The sequence below is a fragment of the Triturus cristatus genome, chromosome 12 (assembly GCF_964204655.1).
Source record: "Triturus cristatus chromosome 12, aTriCri1.1, whole genome shotgun sequence".
Taxonomy (NCBI): Eukaryota; Metazoa; Chordata; class Amphibia; order Caudata; family Salamandridae; genus Triturus; species Triturus cristatus.
In genome coordinates, this window is record NC_140595.1 from 744,209,391 (window position 1) to 744,227,993 (window position 18,603).

At 41.9% G+C, this 18,603-nt stretch overlaps 1 protein-coding gene across 4 annotated transcripts in view; it reads left to right on the plus strand.

Annotated features, from left to right (window-relative positions):
• Positions 1–18,603, plus strand: part of KCNAB3 (potassium voltage-gated channel subfamily A regulatory beta subunit 3) — a 379,854-nt gene that overhangs the window by 347,040 nt on the left and 14,211 nt on the right. For 2 of the 4 annotated variants that reach the window (XM_085636869.1, XM_085636866.1), the window contains exons 12-14: positions 242–304; positions 5,170–5,290; positions 12,383–12,471. In XM_085636869.1, coding sequence (XP_085492995.1) covers positions 242–304; positions 5,170–5,290; positions 12,383–12,471 — 273 coding nt within the window. The remainder of the gene's footprint in view (positions 1–241; positions 305–5,169; positions 5,291–12,382; positions 12,472–18,603) is intronic. The other 2 variants (XM_085636867.1, XM_085636868.1) reach the window with 1 other exon arrangement.

Genomic DNA, 18,603 nt, shown 5'->3' on the forward strand with positions numbered 1-18,603 from the left:
GTAGAGATGCTTCCTTTGTCCCAGTGTATTCTCCTCTGTTTCCTTGTATTGTCTTTGTTGCTGGTTCATGGTATACCCATTGTGCTGTAGGTGTTATTCCACATGAGTGTGGCTGAGAGGCAAACTGGGGTATGCGGTAGAGCATGGAAGCCTGTCTCGGTCCACCACATGGATACCCAGTTATTGCCATCTTTACACTTCTGTGTGTCTTGCTTGTTTGTCTAATCCTCTCTGAATACAGAATCCTGCCTGTTCAATGGTTCTTCCTTGCTGTCCCGTTCCTGCCGTACTTAAACCAGCCTTGGTATGTACACTGTTCATATTCCTGCCCCTTTCCTGCAATTCTCAACCCTAACCCCTCAACCATAAACCATGGTTCATTTCTTCTACATTTCTATTGTGTTTCCTTCATACACCTCCATTCCTGTACTAACAGGGTATCTCTTTGCTATCAGAATCTTCTGAGCCATTTCTAACTCTTTGTTAGAGACCTGAGTTGGCTCCTGACAATAATTCAATCACATGTGGATGGAAGCTTGCCTGTCTAACACATCACCGCACCACCGCTTACAAAAGCAGCTTATCTATTTTGCAATCCGCAAACACCTTGTCCCTGTGTAGGTAAAACATGAAATCCTTTCTTAGACCCAGAATTTTTTTTTTTCTTTTGTTTCTCCAGAATGGGTTCTCATTCAGGTATTCCAATTTCATGGTGAATGTGGAGATGTGGAAGAACATTTGGAATTAAGAACAAATGTATACCAGCTCACAGAGTACCACCTGGACTTTGCAGAACCCTCCAGACCAGAAAGACGTGAAGTTTATTTACTCATGTGGTCTTAGTGACTGCCCAAATGAGGCCATTTTCAAAGTCCTTTCATCTGCTTTTGTAGGTTGCAGCTGTCAAATACTTGTTGCCTTAAAGCATAGTACAAACCCATAACATCATGAAATAGCTGTTAGAAGAGTTAACACTGTGCTCTGGGTGCGAATAGCATAACATGGTTAATTAACTCTTCTATTCAGGTCTTGGGAGACTCATTCCTGCTTGCCTGTGTGATTTCTAGGTCAGATGTAGATTCAACTGGCAGAAAGGTATGTTTGAAGAAAACAAGTTTGTAAGTTCACCAATTTCGAGGAAAGTGAAGAGATATAACATTGCCTTCTGCTTATAGGATTGGTTGAAAATGTAGGATCATAGCAACCTCCAAAGATGTGAGTACCAGAGAAGATGTTCCACATTGAGATTCTCACGTTAAGTGAGCAGTGACCGCTGGATCTGAATTGTCTAAGAGCGTTTGGATTCTCAGAATATGAGACTATAGAAAAGAGCAGACAAACCAATCAAATACTCCATAGCACATAAAGATAAGGTTGGAGGTGTGCTTGGTGGTCTAAAGATTGACTGACAAAGAGACCTGAGATTGATTATCAGTTGGGAAAGGCCAGTGGTTCCAGCTGTCATTTGTGCTGGCCATGATGGAACTTGATAGGTCACTCCATTTCCACATCCTTTACTCCATCTACAGGAACGGCAACACATAAAAAAAGCGACATGCGCATTGATAGCAGTATTGGTGGTTCCACTTCTTTAATTAAAGCCTTTTGTTGAACATTTCAGTAGCTGAAAAGATGGGGCACAGGCTTCATTAGGCATCTGATGAAAATTCATTTATTAATTTCCTTTCATGGTTTTCATGAATTATTCTTTCATTTCATACATTATCGATCAGCCTATACGTGTTTTATGCATCTAATAAATTTGATCTTTCAAAGCTGCAGATAAAACGACTCTAACAGTAACTTTACAAACATTCCACATATATTAAATAGCAGAATAATTTAATGTAACCAATTGCACACTGCTTAAAATCGTAGCTTATCATCACAAAGAGCTATTTTATCCATTGTTATTTGCTTTGGATTGTGGGTGCAATATTGTTGTATACACACACATGGACCATCGATTGACCATAATGAAGTGATAATTCCCCTTGCGCTTTGATACTTGGGAAACCTATACAAAGAACCAAAGTAAATATAACTGTGCTTTTAGTTTTTTGATACACTTGCTCGAACTTACTAAACATACTATGTGGACCGGCTCTTTTAGTACTGTGGTCCTCACAAAGGTTGTTTTTCTGACTTTTTCAACACTATGAGGACTGGTCAGGTCACACATACATACACACAACACACAAACACAACCATCCTCACATGTCTCTTTCTCTCCCATGAATTTATTTGAATTCCAGAAGATTGTCCCATTGTCCTCATTTAGCCACAATGTATGGACAGGTACAATGCTGTAACTGGCTACCCAACCAAACTGAAATGTCGCTAGTGGCCTACGAGCCAAAATTCTGATTTGCACACACAGTGTCATAGTTGAATGCCTAGATCAATCAAGGCTCACTGAAATGCAGCAACAGATGCATATTTAGCCTCCGCTCTTGTCCAAAGGTCCCAATGATAATAGGCTTGGATTTACTTTTATTAAATTCTTTTAGCTTGGCCAGAAAAACTATTTGAATGTGAGGGATGGCTGATCTGAAGTCTCCCTGGAACCATTAAGCTGAACTTGATTTCTGGATGTGACTTCAATAGATAGCATAAATACTGTAAGCAACATGTGAGGAGATGGGAAGACATATTTCATACTTGTGTGAAGACCAACTAATAACGTGACCCCTCTGAGAGGCCTTCAATGTAAATCTTGGCAGGCTGATACAGAACCTTCTTTTCCTGGAGAACATCCAAAATTGTATAGATTTAGAAGTGATCCTTAAGTGGGAGAGCGCTGGGTATCAAGTTGTTAACCTGTGGTGGTAGGGAATTCTGTTGCACTGGAATTGGCTAACACCAGTTTTTTAATCTTGGTGACAACCCATAGATGATTCTGATTCCGAAGGTTCGGAGTTACTACAGACTTATTATGATGTGCCATAGTGGGGATCCAGAGGAATATCTTGGAGGAAGGTTCATAGGGCCAGAGGTATCAAGTCTTTTACCGGTCTCAAACGAACCGATTCACAGAATCGGCCCGTTTGTGAATGGTAAAAAGCCTTTTGGGATGAATCATCCCAAAAGGCATTTGCAAAATAGGGAATCGCAATTTTTGTGATTATTATTTTGCAAATGCATTTATGGAATCACAATTTGCGATTCAATAAATGCAATGCAGGAAGCAGGTAAACATTGCAACCTTGCTTTAAATAATTGCAAATTACCACCGACTTAAAGTTGGTGGTAATTTGCAAATTCCTAGAAAAATGCTAATTTTTGCATTTTTCTAAATGCCATCTGGCCCACACACGTGTCCTTAGGGCATGTATGTGCACCACATGTGCACACTTACCTTTTTTGGGGGTGCATCAGGGTGCCCTTTTGACCCCCTATCACCCTTGTAATTGCATTCGCAATTTGCGATTACCAATTTGGTAATTGCAAATTGTGAATGTCTTCCCATTCATTCCTATGGGCCTCTAGGCCTACAGAAATGAATGAGAAGGCATTCCTTAATAGCGAATCGCAATTTGTGATTCGCTATTAAGGAATATGTAGGAATCGCAATTTTGTTTGAGAAACCTACATACATTGCATTTTGCGATTCCATAATAGCGAATCGGTCAAAACCGCTATTATGGACTTGCAAAATGTAATGTTGATACATCTGGCCCATAGTGTCTTTGGGCCAGAAATTAACTAACACAGGCAAATCTCTTACTATGTTTTTTTCAAACAGTAAAAAATAAAATAGCTTGAATTGCTAAACTGCAGGATTCCTGTGGGATGGTGCTTATGCTGGAAAGCCTTGGAGCTTTCTGCTTCCAGGAGAAATATTGAAGAGTCTCATTGCAGTCATTGTGGCCATAAAGGAGGAGCTCCAGAGAGATGAATCAAAGCATGCGTACTTAGAATACAGGCGTTCTTGTTTTTTTAGGTCCAGTGGTAGTGTCTGCCAAGCTCAACCGGTGAAGCAAGATCACTTTTTGGAAGCCAAGGCTTATAAGTGTCGCTGTCAATTTCAATGAATCAGGGTGCCGACTCGCGATCTTAGCCAGAGTCAGTCAAATCTTTTGACTATATAGCAAAATGACCTTCAGTTTATTTTGGATTTTACATTTACTCCTTGAATCTCTTAGGGTATTGAAAGGCTTGGGGAGATGGAGAGGGCCCAGAAAGATGACAGGGAGTTGGGAAGATGGCTTTCAGGATTTTGGCTTCAGTGTTAAAGAGGTCATACATGAAAGGGTTAAAAAGGATTCATCCCATAAAATGGAAGCTTAGTTTCAGTGCTGCAAGTGTATCTGCGTTTAACTGAACCAGATAGTTGGGAGTGGTGGAGAGCAGATACCGAAGATCAATTTCCATGGACTCGCGGGTTCTTCTTTTATTCCTAAAGAAAGATTATTCAGGTTGGAGTAACTCCTTCATTCCATGCCATTGAACTTGCATTTCTGTATATTTCACAACATGTCCTTTAAATTATCCAAATTTATGCAGAGGCAGCTCATTAATTCTCATCTGCTCCATCACATGTTTCATCCCTCCTGAAGTCGGTTGTGGATTTCTTTATTTTGTAACCAACATTTTGCATTAATATTCATGAAGGTTCCAGAATTCATGAAATGTATTCCATGTTCTTGAACATTGTTGGATACTTTCTGGTAAAAAGTAATTGTTATGACAATTGCACATCATTTGAACAAAACCTGATAGAACAATTACAATGTTTCATGTATTTATTCTAATATTTTGGACTCTACGGTTGTAAAGCAGTCATATTGCACTATATGTGCATAACCATTCATATGACTAGATACAAATTCCTGTTGAACACTCACAATGCACCATTTCTGCACACCAATTCATTACCTTAGAAAGAGACCAGTAGACCAGGCATTTTACCACACATGAGCACACTATACAAAGGACATATGAAATCCAATCACATTGTGTGAAGTTTGCACACCTAAACATGTGCCTCTGCAAGATCTGTAGACCAATCATGACATCATTTGTGCACCCATACTTACCTGAATGTATATGAAACCAGTTGGCACTTAGTGACCATATACAGGCACCTGCCATAAAAGAACAGCTGTAGCCCCTCCTCCATTAATCCTTCACTCTCAAAAATAAGTTGCCTTTCTCTCACCCATATAGGGTTACCACTGGCTCAAGGAGAAGGCAGTGAGCGAGGAGGGCAAGAAACAGCAAGCCAAGATTAAGGAACTGCAGCCAATCGCCGAGAGAATGAGCTGCACGGTGGCTCAGCTGGCTATAGGTAAGTACCCAGTCTAGGTCCCACTGAGTGCATAGTGGAGCCAAGAGAGTGCTTGCAGTCCATAGCTCATATAGAAAGGTAATACCAACTCATGGGTTCCCTGGTGCTTAATTTGTTCAGTAATTGATATTGTACTCCTGAAAGTTCCCCAAAAGTGAGGAATGCCATCAGAGTGAGAAATGCACTACACACAAGCTCTTGTGTCTGGTTTTCCTGACGTCCTCCGAACCTGTCTTGACCAGAAGAGTGTACAGCTATGACACTTCAGAACCTCTTATTAGGAATCTTCTTCTCAGGTTTGCTACCCTGTTGGATCCCTTTTTTAAAACATACTACATTATAGCTAAATGATTAAATCTGTTGGGGAACACATAACATTTCTTACCAAAGCCAGATTATTCTGGCCCACACCTTAGCACACGGGCACTGGTATGCCCTCTAAATCCATCAGATAGAGCAAGATCATGGATGATAACTCAACTAAATGTGTCTAGTCCTTAGTACAGGCAGGTGTGCCTATGGGAGGACGCTCATCGCAGGAAAGGCCTATCGCAGTGAGAGGAACCAGGACTGGCAGAGCCCGTCATGTGAACAGGGGAACATCTTCGATTTGTGTGTCCGTGTCTTGCAATAGTGCTGTTTGGTGCCACTTCCCTGAATGCAAGATGGCTCAGTGCGATCAAAGTTCACCACAGTGAAATGTGGTGACCTGCAGGTCATGGTTATGAAGCCTAGCACTGTGGTTGACTCTGCAATCCACCTTTCCATGGCTGGTAAATTGAGTGATAGTAGCACCTGTTGTTATTATGATGATGTTTATAATTATTATTATTATCCCCTTTCTCTCTTTGGAAAATGATCATCACAGTGAAAGGTTCCACTTTGTTTCAGGGTACAATAAACCATCAAGACTTACACACTCATAGAGTCACCTCTGTTGGCGTAACAGTGACTTTATTGCAATGGCATTTCATGGGCGAGAGATCAACAATTAATAAGGGGTCACTGCAGGGCTAGAGTTCCATTGTGCGCTCTAATGAAAGCTGGATATAGCTAGATTGGCAAGCATGTGAAGAAATTATCAATACATTCCATAAAAGTCATGATGTAGTGTCCTCACACAAGGATGTTGAAGATAAGCGGGCCTTAACATGGCGTTTCTTACACATCAGAGGGTGCTTGGTCCTACAAGAGCACCTCTAAGGTATTCTTGAACCTACATCCTACCTGCTAAAGGTGTGCCACCTACTATAGTAATCTAAGTCACCTTTGAGGTGAGAGCAAACTGTAGAGAGCTACAGTATTTGGTCTTTTGGACTACTTATGTAGACTAACCCTCTCACTGCAGCTACACTCACTGCGATGGGTTGTCCTGGCCCCTGCTGGTGAGTCCTAGGCACATAACCTATCAGGCTACCAGTCTCTGAAGCCAGCATTCACCTTGCCCTAAGGATGGGGGCTTCTGCAATACCCTACCCCATCCATGGGTTCACCAAGCAGGTTGCCCACTTATTGTTCCTTTTGGACCCCAGCATTGTGCTGCATTCAAGGCTGCTTCAGCCCACCAGACAGTGGTGGGAGTAAATAGTCCACACAGAGACATGTCGGTGGCTGCGGGTGGAGGTCTCTGTCTCTCCTAGTGCTACAGAACCCCAAAATATGGACAGTCCCAAAAGTAACACACAATAGGAGACTGATCTTCACTTTCCTCAAAATGTTCTCTATTGGTTCTTCCACTCAGCCTCCCCATCAATCATATTCCTACTTACCTGGCCATCCCAGGCAGTCACAATTGCTCTCTAATTAGCTATGGAAACATCCACAATTAACTTACCCTCTCTAGGACTTGCCACTCCACCTCACCTAGGGGCCAAGAAGAGTTAGGCACAAAGGGCGCTTTCAGCCTCCCTGTGCTCGTTTGCTGCCTTTGGCCTGGCATGGCGTGAATGAACTCACTCATCTTGTAAGTGGTGACATTTAAATATGTCTCAGTCCTTTAAGTAGGGGAAGTCTGATGGCCTGTGCTAGACATAATTTGTAGTGATGTGACAACCTAATGGATTCTGGATATTGTAGTTTTGTTTTGCTTCCATTGAACTAATTAGGCTAACACAACTGAAAACAATAATTTGTAGGCAAAATGTTCAGGACACTGTCCATAATGACCTGAGGTGAGTTCCTGCCAGTGGCATATGTACACATATTTATTTCAAGGTAGAGAGAGTGGAGTGCCACAACCATAGGGGGCGTTGTGCTTTCCCTCATTGAAAAGCGTTATTTTGTGTGAGTATTTATTAGGGGCCAGATGTACGACCAATTTCAGTTGTCACAAATGGGAAATTGGCCCATTTGCGAGTGCTAAAAATGGTTGTAGCATGTACCAAACTTATTTTGCAAGTCGGTAACCTATTACCGACTCGCAGAGTAGGTTTTGCGAGTTGCTATTAGGTGGGGCCATTCCAAGGGCATCCCTTCTTAATAGCGAGTCACGAGGGGATATAAGATTGTTTTGCAACCACAAATGTGATGCGGTCTTAAAACAATAACATTTACCACCAATTTAAAACAGGTGGTAAGCCAGTCGCAAACAGGAACGGGTCCCCAAGGGACCTCTTCTCCTTTGTGATTGGCAGTGAAAAGGTTTTTTAAGAGCAGGCAGTGCTCTTATGAACCACCGCCTGCTCTTAAAAAATGAATCTGAAACGTTTCATTTTTATTTTTTAAATGTATCCCGTTTTCCTTTAAGGAAAATGGGCTGCACATTAAAAAAACGACTTTAATGAAAAAGCGGTCACAGACATTGTGATCTGCTGTTCCCAGCAGGCCACCATCCCTGTGAGTGCCGGCCATTCCCAATTGGTAGCAAAATGCGACCTGCCTCATAAGTATTAATGAGGCAGTTTCTTTGTGACCTATTTGGGAGTCGCAAACATTGTCTCAGACACTGTTGTACATCAATGCTTGCGACTCGCAATTTTCAAGTCGTAAAAAAAATGCAAATTGTGAGTCACAAACACCGAGGGTCGTACATCTGGCCCATAGTGCTTTACTACCCCTGATGAGGTGCTGAAGTGCTTTGCTAATGGGTAAAAGACTACTTCCTGAAGTCCATTGTTAGGGATTTAGTCATGCCTAAGGGCTACAGTTTCTCATGCTGTTTTCATGCCTTGTCTTGCATATTGTAACATGAATCTAATGCAAGTTTATTTTGTAGTTCCTTGTATAAGAAGGTTAACATTTTATGTGTTTTGGGATGCTTCTCAACCTTAGGAGCTTTGACATGCATTTGGACGTTGCAGTTATCATGCTGTTTCTCCACTATGTGTCATGGTGTTTGTGAACAATATTTTTATGCCATTAGTTGGTGGAACACATTAGTTATATACAATAGTACTAGAAATAAAATAAAGAATTCTATTCCTACTTGAAGTGTTTAGCCTCTGCCTCTCCTATCTTTTTTTGTGCAGGGATCACTGCTGCAACTGTGGGGTCCTGCACACATAAGTACACATTTTAGTTATAAATGTATGAGGGACAGGGGAGTGGATGAATGGGTAATACTTACTACTAAAGGGGATGGTAAGGGTGAGGGGTAAGAAGGTGTTAAGGGAGGGCTGTGGAGGGTTTTAAGGAGGTAATGGCACTTATCCACAAAAGAGCCCATTGGTATTCACAAAACGTCTCTTCTAAAGTTACTACAGCCAAAATGGGACCCCAAAATGGTAATACATTACTCCACCTCAGAGCTGAAGTAATTCCAGAACCACACAAGGCCAACCACAGGTACTTTGATACTCTCCTATAGAAAATAATAGAGGTAGCTAGGAAATAATCATAAATTAAAAATTTCAAAATACTTTAAAAAAAATAATACATTTTTTTATAATGTTCGAGAAATGATCAAAATAAACAAGATATTTTAATAAACATATTGGAATTTAGAAATTAATATTAATATTACAACACATTTGAATCGAATAAGATTACATTCCTATTATTTGTATACATCACTTATTAATAATTATTATAGCATAGTTTAAACACATTTGTTTTGCTTTAGGTGGGAATCTATTTTTAATTTAATCTATAGAATAATTATTTTAATTTCATTCAATATATTTACATCAATTAAAGATTGATAGTGCTGTAGCATGTGTTCTTTATTTATTAATTTAAATAAATATATAAAGTTACTTTACATTAATATTTAACATTAAAATATTTTCATGAACTTTTGCCAAATTCTTTGACTTTTCTCGAAACTTTAGGGAACAGAGACTCAGCAGATCTCTGTATGGTAAAATAAAGGGACAACATTCTCTATACTTTACCATGAGGAGATCTCTGCAGTCATGGTGGAGATCTCCGTATGATAAAGCATAGGGAAATGTAATTTTTTCCATTCAATTTGGAAAAGGTTTGTTAAAATATTTTTATGTTAAATATGATACATTAATTTCATATATGTATTTTGAATGTAGAACTAAAGAAAAATGCTATAGCAATATTAACTACATTTTTAAATATATTTCTAATTATTGTAAATATATTGAATCAAACATTTTTTCCAAAGTTTCAATTAAAAAATAAAGCCCCACCTACATTTTTTAAAATATTTGTAACATTAAATAATATTTATTGAAGGTTTTAGCTTTTTTAATTCATTTAATTGAAATTAGCATTAATTCCTATAGGTTCATATTTAAGTCCTGGACTTCATTATTTTCTATGGGGGTAGTTGCAGTGCCAGGGGTAGGCCATGTGCATTGCTAGACTCCCTACAGTGTTTTTTAGTAGTAGCTTACACTCGTGAATGTCGCTCAACCCACTTGTAGACGTGCAAGTCTACATTTTTTAGTACATTCACACTCGGATTTTGTGATTAGTCAAAAGAAAAAAAGTTATTAAAAAGTCTAAGAGTAAAGTTACATGTGTAAATTATTCACAAGTGTAACTTACCTTAGTGAATATCCCCGGCAGTCATTCAATAATTCATAATTGGCAGCCTGAGCTATTTCAGTGGATGTCTTGCCATTGAGTTGTATTCTTGTAGTCTTGTAGATGTAATGTGATGGTGATCCCTTGTTTGTATATGGGTGTGCTCACCAAACCAGAGAATGTGCATCACCCTGACACTTATTTTTTTTACCAAACATGTTTCAGTGGAAATGCACTCCTCAAAAGGCTCAGATTGTCCATTGGCTATGGGATGTGAAAAAACATACTCAGAGCAATGATGGGGGACATGGCCACTCATACTGGCTGAGGGACTGGAGCTGGAATGCCAGTATCTTGCACTAGCTAAATCTTCAGCTGTTCAAGGGAGACTGAGTGCCCCGGATTGGCGCAAGGAATGCCTACACTTATCGGGGGAAGGAGTGTCACATGCCCACTGTTGTACTACCAGGTCTCACAGCATGATATTATATCATGACAGACCGCCTCTCTGAGAGACTGCTACGCCTTTGGTGATACCAAGCAAAACAATGAAGGGCAACTTGTGAAGGAATTCCAATGTCTGCCGCTCTTTAATGGAGTGCTCAATTCCCATAAGGTGACCTATAGCTGTTAGCTCTGGGTACAGCTCATATGCTACAATAATAATTCACTAAAGTAAATTCATGCTTAGTAATAAACAAACACACACAGTCCTTATTCATACTCACACACAGAGATCACACCAACACTAGCAATGGGCCAAATTTGTTAGGGGTTAAAGGAGAACCTCTAGTTTGCTCCACATCATTCCTTGACACATGGACCAGACAGATCCTATTTGGTTTCTTTCTGCCCAAAACATTCACCATCATCTGTGTGGTCCCACAGGCCTTAGACTTATTTCATCTCCTCTCCACCACATATGTTATCCAGCACAGACGTCCCAAAACATCACCCATCACATATGAATTGATGATACAGAACTTAGCAATAAATCACAGACTGACTGTTGGTGCTTCAGGAAGTGGTGCATTAATAGAGATTTTGCTCTTCTGGCCTATGGACTTCATCTTTTTGTGTGAATTAGCGCAGCATCTAAAGGGCCCCCTTCACTAATCTTGCAAGCATAAAACCTCAGGTTAGTGTCCTAAGTTTACCTAGACTAGATTCCTACATCACTGCAGACAACACTGTCTCAAGAGGTATCATCCACCACGTGCAACCACGAATGAAGGACTGAGTCCATCCTTCCCTTCTCCTAAAAGATAACTTTAATCCTCATGATTAACACATCTCACCTCAACTGTTGCCTGTCAAGACTATTCTCAAACTCCAAAGGGCCCAGTCCCTCATCACTTTTTCATTGGTTTGCTCTGATCACATCACCATGGTCTTGATAAACAATCATTAGCCACCACTTAAGCAATCATATTTCAAGACAGTGCCTAGTAGACAAGCCACTGCATGGCAGTAAACCAGATAACATAATGTAAGCACCCTGTCCATACAGTTCTACATCAAAGAATCAGAAAAACCATAACCTCAATGCATGCACCCCTGACATACTACTCATGCACCCCTGACATACTACTCCAGAGCTGCTCTACATTTATGAACGGCATTTACTATGAAACACAGCACTGTCCAGCACTGGCTGAGCTACCACAGATGATGAACACTTTTCACTTGTGATTACTAAACCTACTGTGAACTGCTTAGACCACAATGCACACAGGAGAACTGGTGCTAATATGAAAGTGGCGTGCTCCCAATTCCTTTAACCCAAGGGACTTTGGGGTTCATTTAGAGTTTAGTGGAGAAGGTACTCTGTCGTGACTGCAACGGAGTTCCCTCTCCGCCAAACTGAAGATCTGCCAGCCTCATTTAGAGTTGGGTGGACCTTGAGTATGTCAACAACAGAGACTACTCTGTCAAACTAAATATGTAGAATACATGAAATGTCTGTTTTGTTCATTGGTCTCTGAATACTAATCCAATGTTTACTGTGCTGTGCCCCACCTGGCTTTAGGATATGGAACAGAACAGGTAATAACAATGCCAACATAACATGTTATGAGGAAAAGCCTAAAAGAATGCAACTAAATATATTTTGTTCACTTGGTCTGAAACACCTCTCTTTCACCTGTCCCACAGCCTGGTGTTTGAGGAGTGAGGGTGTGAGCTCCGTACTGCTTGGGGTCTCAAGTCCTGAACAACTGCTAGAAAACCTGGGCTCTATTCAGGTAAGATGGTCAATGGTAACAACCATTAGGCCCTGCAGGGTCATTTCATCAAGCTGTGACCACCACAGACAGGAAGCCAACAGAAAGAGCCTTAAGCCTTCAGAGAGACAAGGATAACCTCACATCCACACCCCAGAGGAGGAAAGCAGACAAAGGCTCCTTCCCACCACCTGTACCCAAATACCCTAACAACACTGACCCTCTTTCACTTCTCGCCTAAGAAAGGGTACTGAGAGACCAGTAAACTCCAGTAAAAGACTGCATTTAATTCTTTCTAGACTCCTCCAGAGAAGCAATCAAACATCCATTTGGAAAAAAACGCCCAGCCAGTGGCACAGGCTGAACAGTAGTCAGGAAGTCCTCCTCAACTCCTACAGAGAAGCAATAGCAAGAAACCATGCTATCACAATGCAAATAACCACTAGTTAGAGATTCCCACCAGTCACTTTCCAAACAAGTACCATGTGTAGACACCTTCCATCCAACCACTTGTGCAGTATTTGGGGTGGAGCTGCTGAAATCATAATTCCAGCACAATGCAAAGAATCACCATACAATGACCCCCTTCTATTCACTTTCTGAAGACCCACATGTATTTCTTCTTTCCATCCACTATACTTTTATCCACCATGCATGGAACCACTTCTAATCAGCAGACATAGAACCACCATGCATGGATTCCCACCCACTATTAACCAAAGAACTACCAACCATTAACATCTGCCTTCCAACAAGCAAAGAATATGGTGTTCCTTCTATCCAGCCATAAAAGAGCCACTAGCATTCCCCACTTCCATTTGCCGTCCATAGACCCTTGGTACAGAGACCTGTGTATGGACCCCTCTCATTCCAGTGAACTATGATCTCCGTCTCTGTCCAACACCATCCAAACAACTTCCATGCATGGCTTCCTTCTATTTACACAGAAAATAATCATCATGGACGGCTCCCATTTCATCCATCCTCCAAGAGCCACCGTTTATGGCTCAGCTTTTATCCACCCTCTAAAAGTCTACTGTGTAGGCATTCATCTCGTATTTGCCTTCCAAAGAACTCGCATGCATTTACCCCATTCTATTTACCCTACAAAGAATCACTAAGCACAGCTCCCAATCCAGACAAGCCAGAGAACCCCCATGCATATTGCCGTCCATTGACCCCCCAAGTAACTGCCATGCATGTACCACATTCCATTCACCTTTCCAAAGAAGTACCATGTCTGGACCCCTTTATGTATGCCCGCAAAAGAACGAATATGCTTGAACCCCTTCTATCCACTATCTATGGAGCCACCATTCATGAATCTCCTTTCTTACACTCTACAAAAAGCCACCATCTAACAACCCCATTATATCCACTCTGTAAAGAACCACTGTACTTGTCTCCCCTTCTATCCACCTTCCAGATGTCTGCCTTACATTGATCCATGTATAGCCATCCTTTACAGAACCAGCATGCATCGGCCCCTCTATCTACCTCGTCTACCCGTTACAGAACCAGCAGGCATGGGCTCTTCTGTATACCCTCCCAAAGACCCACCATTCATAACTCAACTTCCATCCAATTTACAAGGAGCCACGAAGCATGAATCCCATTCCATCTAAAAGCCCAGAAGTCATCCTCACCACCCTCACCATTCTCATAGGATGTTAACGCTGACAAAAGCTAGACTTATGATGTCACTAATGATAGATAAGTAAGGTTGCAAGGTTCCTCTGGCAAGAAAATTAATGAATTTTGAGATTATGAGGTTTTACAATGTGAATCTTTCCTGGATTCACATGGTATGCATTATTCCACCGTCTAGTGATTGGTTCCGGTATACTCCTCCTAGTCCTCCTTTTCTCACTTGTGCTTTTTTTCGGTGTCGTCTGTGGTCCTTTGGTGCTACAGCTGTCCTTCTAAAGTGTCAGATGTGCACCCTCACCATCTTCAGATTCTATTTTCCATTGTTTCGTCTAGAAGCATCAGCTGAAGCTTTGCAGATCCTGGAAAGGAGGAGTGAGAAGTTCAACAAATCACCAAGGACAGCAAGGGAAACTTCCACTACAAAAGAAATCTATATATAGCGATGAGAGAAATAACCAAAAAATACTTAAGATCACCAAAATAATAGGTTGACCATGTGGGCAATGATAATGCAGTCGAATTCAAGGGCAGGGGACATTCACCATGGAATGAAATGGAGAACCTTTCCTTGAAGTTCAGCCATATGTGTCACCATAAATTTGCCCAGAAGAACAACTGTCAAGTCTGAAACCTCTGCCTGCCAAGAGACCACAGTGAAAGAGGATGTGAAGAGGCTTACAAATACAATTGTTGCAGAAGAGATGTCAAGTGGAAGAAAAGAACCGTTGAAGCAGAAATGGCAGCGATCCTACAGAAAAATAGGGATTTCGATGCATTATTTTATGAATTTTGGATCTAATTGAAGTCTTCAGGGGAGCTGAGCCGAGAGGAAGCAGAGTAGGGCCAACTCGAGCTGCCCACCTTTCCAGAGCCACAAGAAAAAGAGCAAGAGATGTTCTTCGAGGAACAAAAACCTAGAGGACCAGGGAACATTTCAGGATGCCATCAGCATTGACAACCTGTATAAAAGACCTCGATGCAGACTCACCGGAAGAGGAAGGTCACTCCTACCCTTCAAAGCCATCCCTTCCAGATACAATTTTGATGTACAATTTGGTGGTGAAAAGCCTGAGGGACAATGTTTGGGTCCAGCTGGAATGGATTCGTCTTGAAACCCTCCTACCTTCACTAAGCAAGATCCAGTATCCCCTGATGCTATGCATCACTCTCGGTGAGGGAAATGAGGCATAGAGGCAACCAGCTGTCTCCAAGGCCATAACCTCGACGGTTGAAAAGAAGTAAAAATACTGTTCCAAGGACCGGCCCACTGTGCTGCCGATGAAATGCAATGGAAGACTCAATCATCGTGACCATGTCAAGAAAGAGAATCAATGTTCCCACATCTCCTGGCAGACCCCAAGAAAAAGAGAGTGGAAATGGATGGGGCATACAATGGAAAGAGGAGCAGCAACACAGTGGACGATGACTAACACCAATGCTCTCCGGTAGGCGTCTGCCCACCAGGACTGGGAAGAAATGGGAGAGGTAATGAATCACCTTTCAGAGCAGTGCCAGAAACAGGCAGCTGCACTTGTGAATGAGGGGAAGACCATTGCCAACATTTGCTTGAAGTCTGCCCTTGACACCGAAGATAAAGCCAGCAGACAGATGGTCAGAGGTACAACCCTGAGGAGACATTCCTGGCTATGAATGTCAGGTTTCAAGAGTGAAGCACAGGCAGGCATCATCAACATCCTCTTCATCGGAGAGCAACTGTTCGGCTCAGCGGTAAATGACAGGTTGCAGTAGCTTAAAAAGGATAACTACACAGCAAAAACCATGGGGCATTTGCAATTTTGAGATCACCAACGCAGATAGGCAATCACCATGAGGATAGCACCTGGAAGGGGAAGTTTGAAGAGCACACTGCCACATGCACCTGACCAACATGCATGGCACGAGCTGAAAACAACGCATGAGTGGCAACTCCAAGCTAGTCAGTGCAAGCCCTTTTAGGTAGAGCAAGAGGGAGAGGCCAACCCTCAAGAAGAGCAAGCTCCTGAAACAAGTGACTTCACATATCAGCCCCTCTGAAACACAAACCACCAGTAGAGGCAACAATAATGACCTTCCTACAGGAGTAGAGGGGTGTCACGTCAGACAAATGGATCCTCAACATTATGCAACACAGTTATTGCACAAAACTGATAAAGACACCTCAAGGGACAGACCAAAGAAAAGAGTCACACTCCAAGTAAGAAAGGCGATGCCTGCAACAAGAAGTGCAGGAGCTTTTACAAAGACGGGCAATAGAGATTGGGCCCACAGCAGAAATCAATCAGGAAAACTGCTCCGCATACTTCATAGTTCCAAAACTGAACAGTTCTTTAAGACCAATTTTAGACCTCTGCTTCTTCAACAAATTCATAAAACCACAAAGATTTAAAATGACAACATTCCATGAGGTCAACCTGCGGCTGTCTAAGAAGGACTATATGGCAAATATAGACATAAAGGACACTTATTCACACATCCCCATGAACCACAAACACAAACGGTACCTGAGGTTGGTTGCCAACCAAAACCACTATCAGTTCAGAGCGCTTTCCTTTGAGATCAAGTTAGCACACAGAGTATTTAACAAATGCCTAGCCACAGTAGTGGTATGCCTCAGAAGGAAATTGATGAATTATTTCCCCTACCTAGATGACTGGCTTGTCAAGCCATGCTCGTTCTCCCAGTACAAGAGAAGGTTCAGGATGGTCATGGACACCCTTCACACACCGAGGTTCACAATAGAACTGGAAAAGTCATCAACGCAGCCAGTGAGAGAAAGATCTTATGAGAGGCAAGGATCAACTCAGTGGAGAGAAGAGCATTTCTCACCCTCAAGAGGATTCAAGAGATTAAAGAACAGATCAGACTCGCCACTACCATAAGGGGCAGTCTCTGACAGTGAGGTTTGTGGGGAAAATGGTAGGGTAGGGTGAACTCCTGTATTCCACTGATTGCGCATGCAATACGACGTATGAGACTTTAAGAATGGACCCACACTCAATAGTCACAGCCAACGGGGAGTGGGGAAGATCTAGCAGTTTTAATGCACAGGAAGAGATGACATGTTGGAATGTGGACAACAACCAACTCCAATCGTGACTATCACCACTATGCATGCATCCCGCATGGGTTGGGGAGCACATATGGCAGAGCTCACACAAATGTCCTGGAGCTCAAGACAGTCTTCCTGGCCCTAAAGGCCATCCAGATGCAGGTGTGGAGAAAGAGTGCAAATCCATATTGACAACCTGACCACAATGTTTTATCTGAAGAAGGAGAAGGTTACATGTGCAGCCCAAACGAGTCCAGGGGGTTTGGAGATGGGCCAGTCGGGGAAGAATAACATTGATAGCAATTCACCTGCCAAGTGTAGAAAACGGGTAAGCAGACAGATTAAACAGGTTAGCATCCATATAACACGGATGGGGGATAAATGAACAAGCGCTTCAAAAGGTGTTCCAGCAGTAAGGGCCTTCAGAGATTGTTGCAGGGATTCTGGCTAGGAACAGAACTATGCTTAGGGCCATAGAACATCAGAAGTTAGGGACTGAGGCACCATACCACCTCAGTACCACGAGCACCAGTCCGACTAGCTATAGTGTCTCACTTGCCCTTCTACGCATAATCAGAGGAACAAGTGAATTGACACCCCGGAACACAACACTCCCGACCCTCTTAGGGATCGCGGTGGCAGGACACTCTCTTTTGCACACACTCGTACACGCCCACAATAGGATATGAAGGAGACCCAAAGGAAGTTTGAAATGTGTATTTAAACTATCATGCTCTGAAATGCATTATACGTGCCACAATTAGAAAATAACTGCCTAGCAGAAATACCATCAGCATTGTTAATGTACCGTATATGATGAAAAGCCCCGTCATATTATAAGACAGTATAGCCTAACCCCCATTCCCCTTCTACAGAAGCAAAACTAATATTCAGTAAAGATCTCTAGGTTTAGCAGCGGACCCCGTAACTTAGCATACACAGATGAATGTATTACATCTCATATACAGCGTGATCTTCTCTCAGGTAAAATTGATCTCTCTCTGTGTTACAGTGATGCGCATACCTATATGACAAGGTTCACATGTTCATAAACAACAGCTGCATTTCTGTGTTGTGTCTAGGTGCGAGTGCCTGACCAGAACATGATAACAAGGGACATTGTTGCTTGACCTGGTCTGCTGTTCAGACTAAATCCCAGGAAACAACAGAATGAGAAAACAACTGCAGGTTCTGTGTTAAAATATAAAGTGGCACAAAGGCAAACATGATTATGTAGTAACATGTGCAAAGCTAACGCAGCCTATGTTGTGCACAGTCAGGCTAACATAGGGAAAAGCCCAATAGGCCATGTAGAGAACACATGACAAGATCGACCTATTTGCAAACCCAGAAAATGCAAAATATCATGTTTTCACATCCAGACACCCATGCCACTGCTGCTTAGGGAATTCTCCATCAATAGATTGGTCAAGGAGATTTCTGTATGCTTTTTC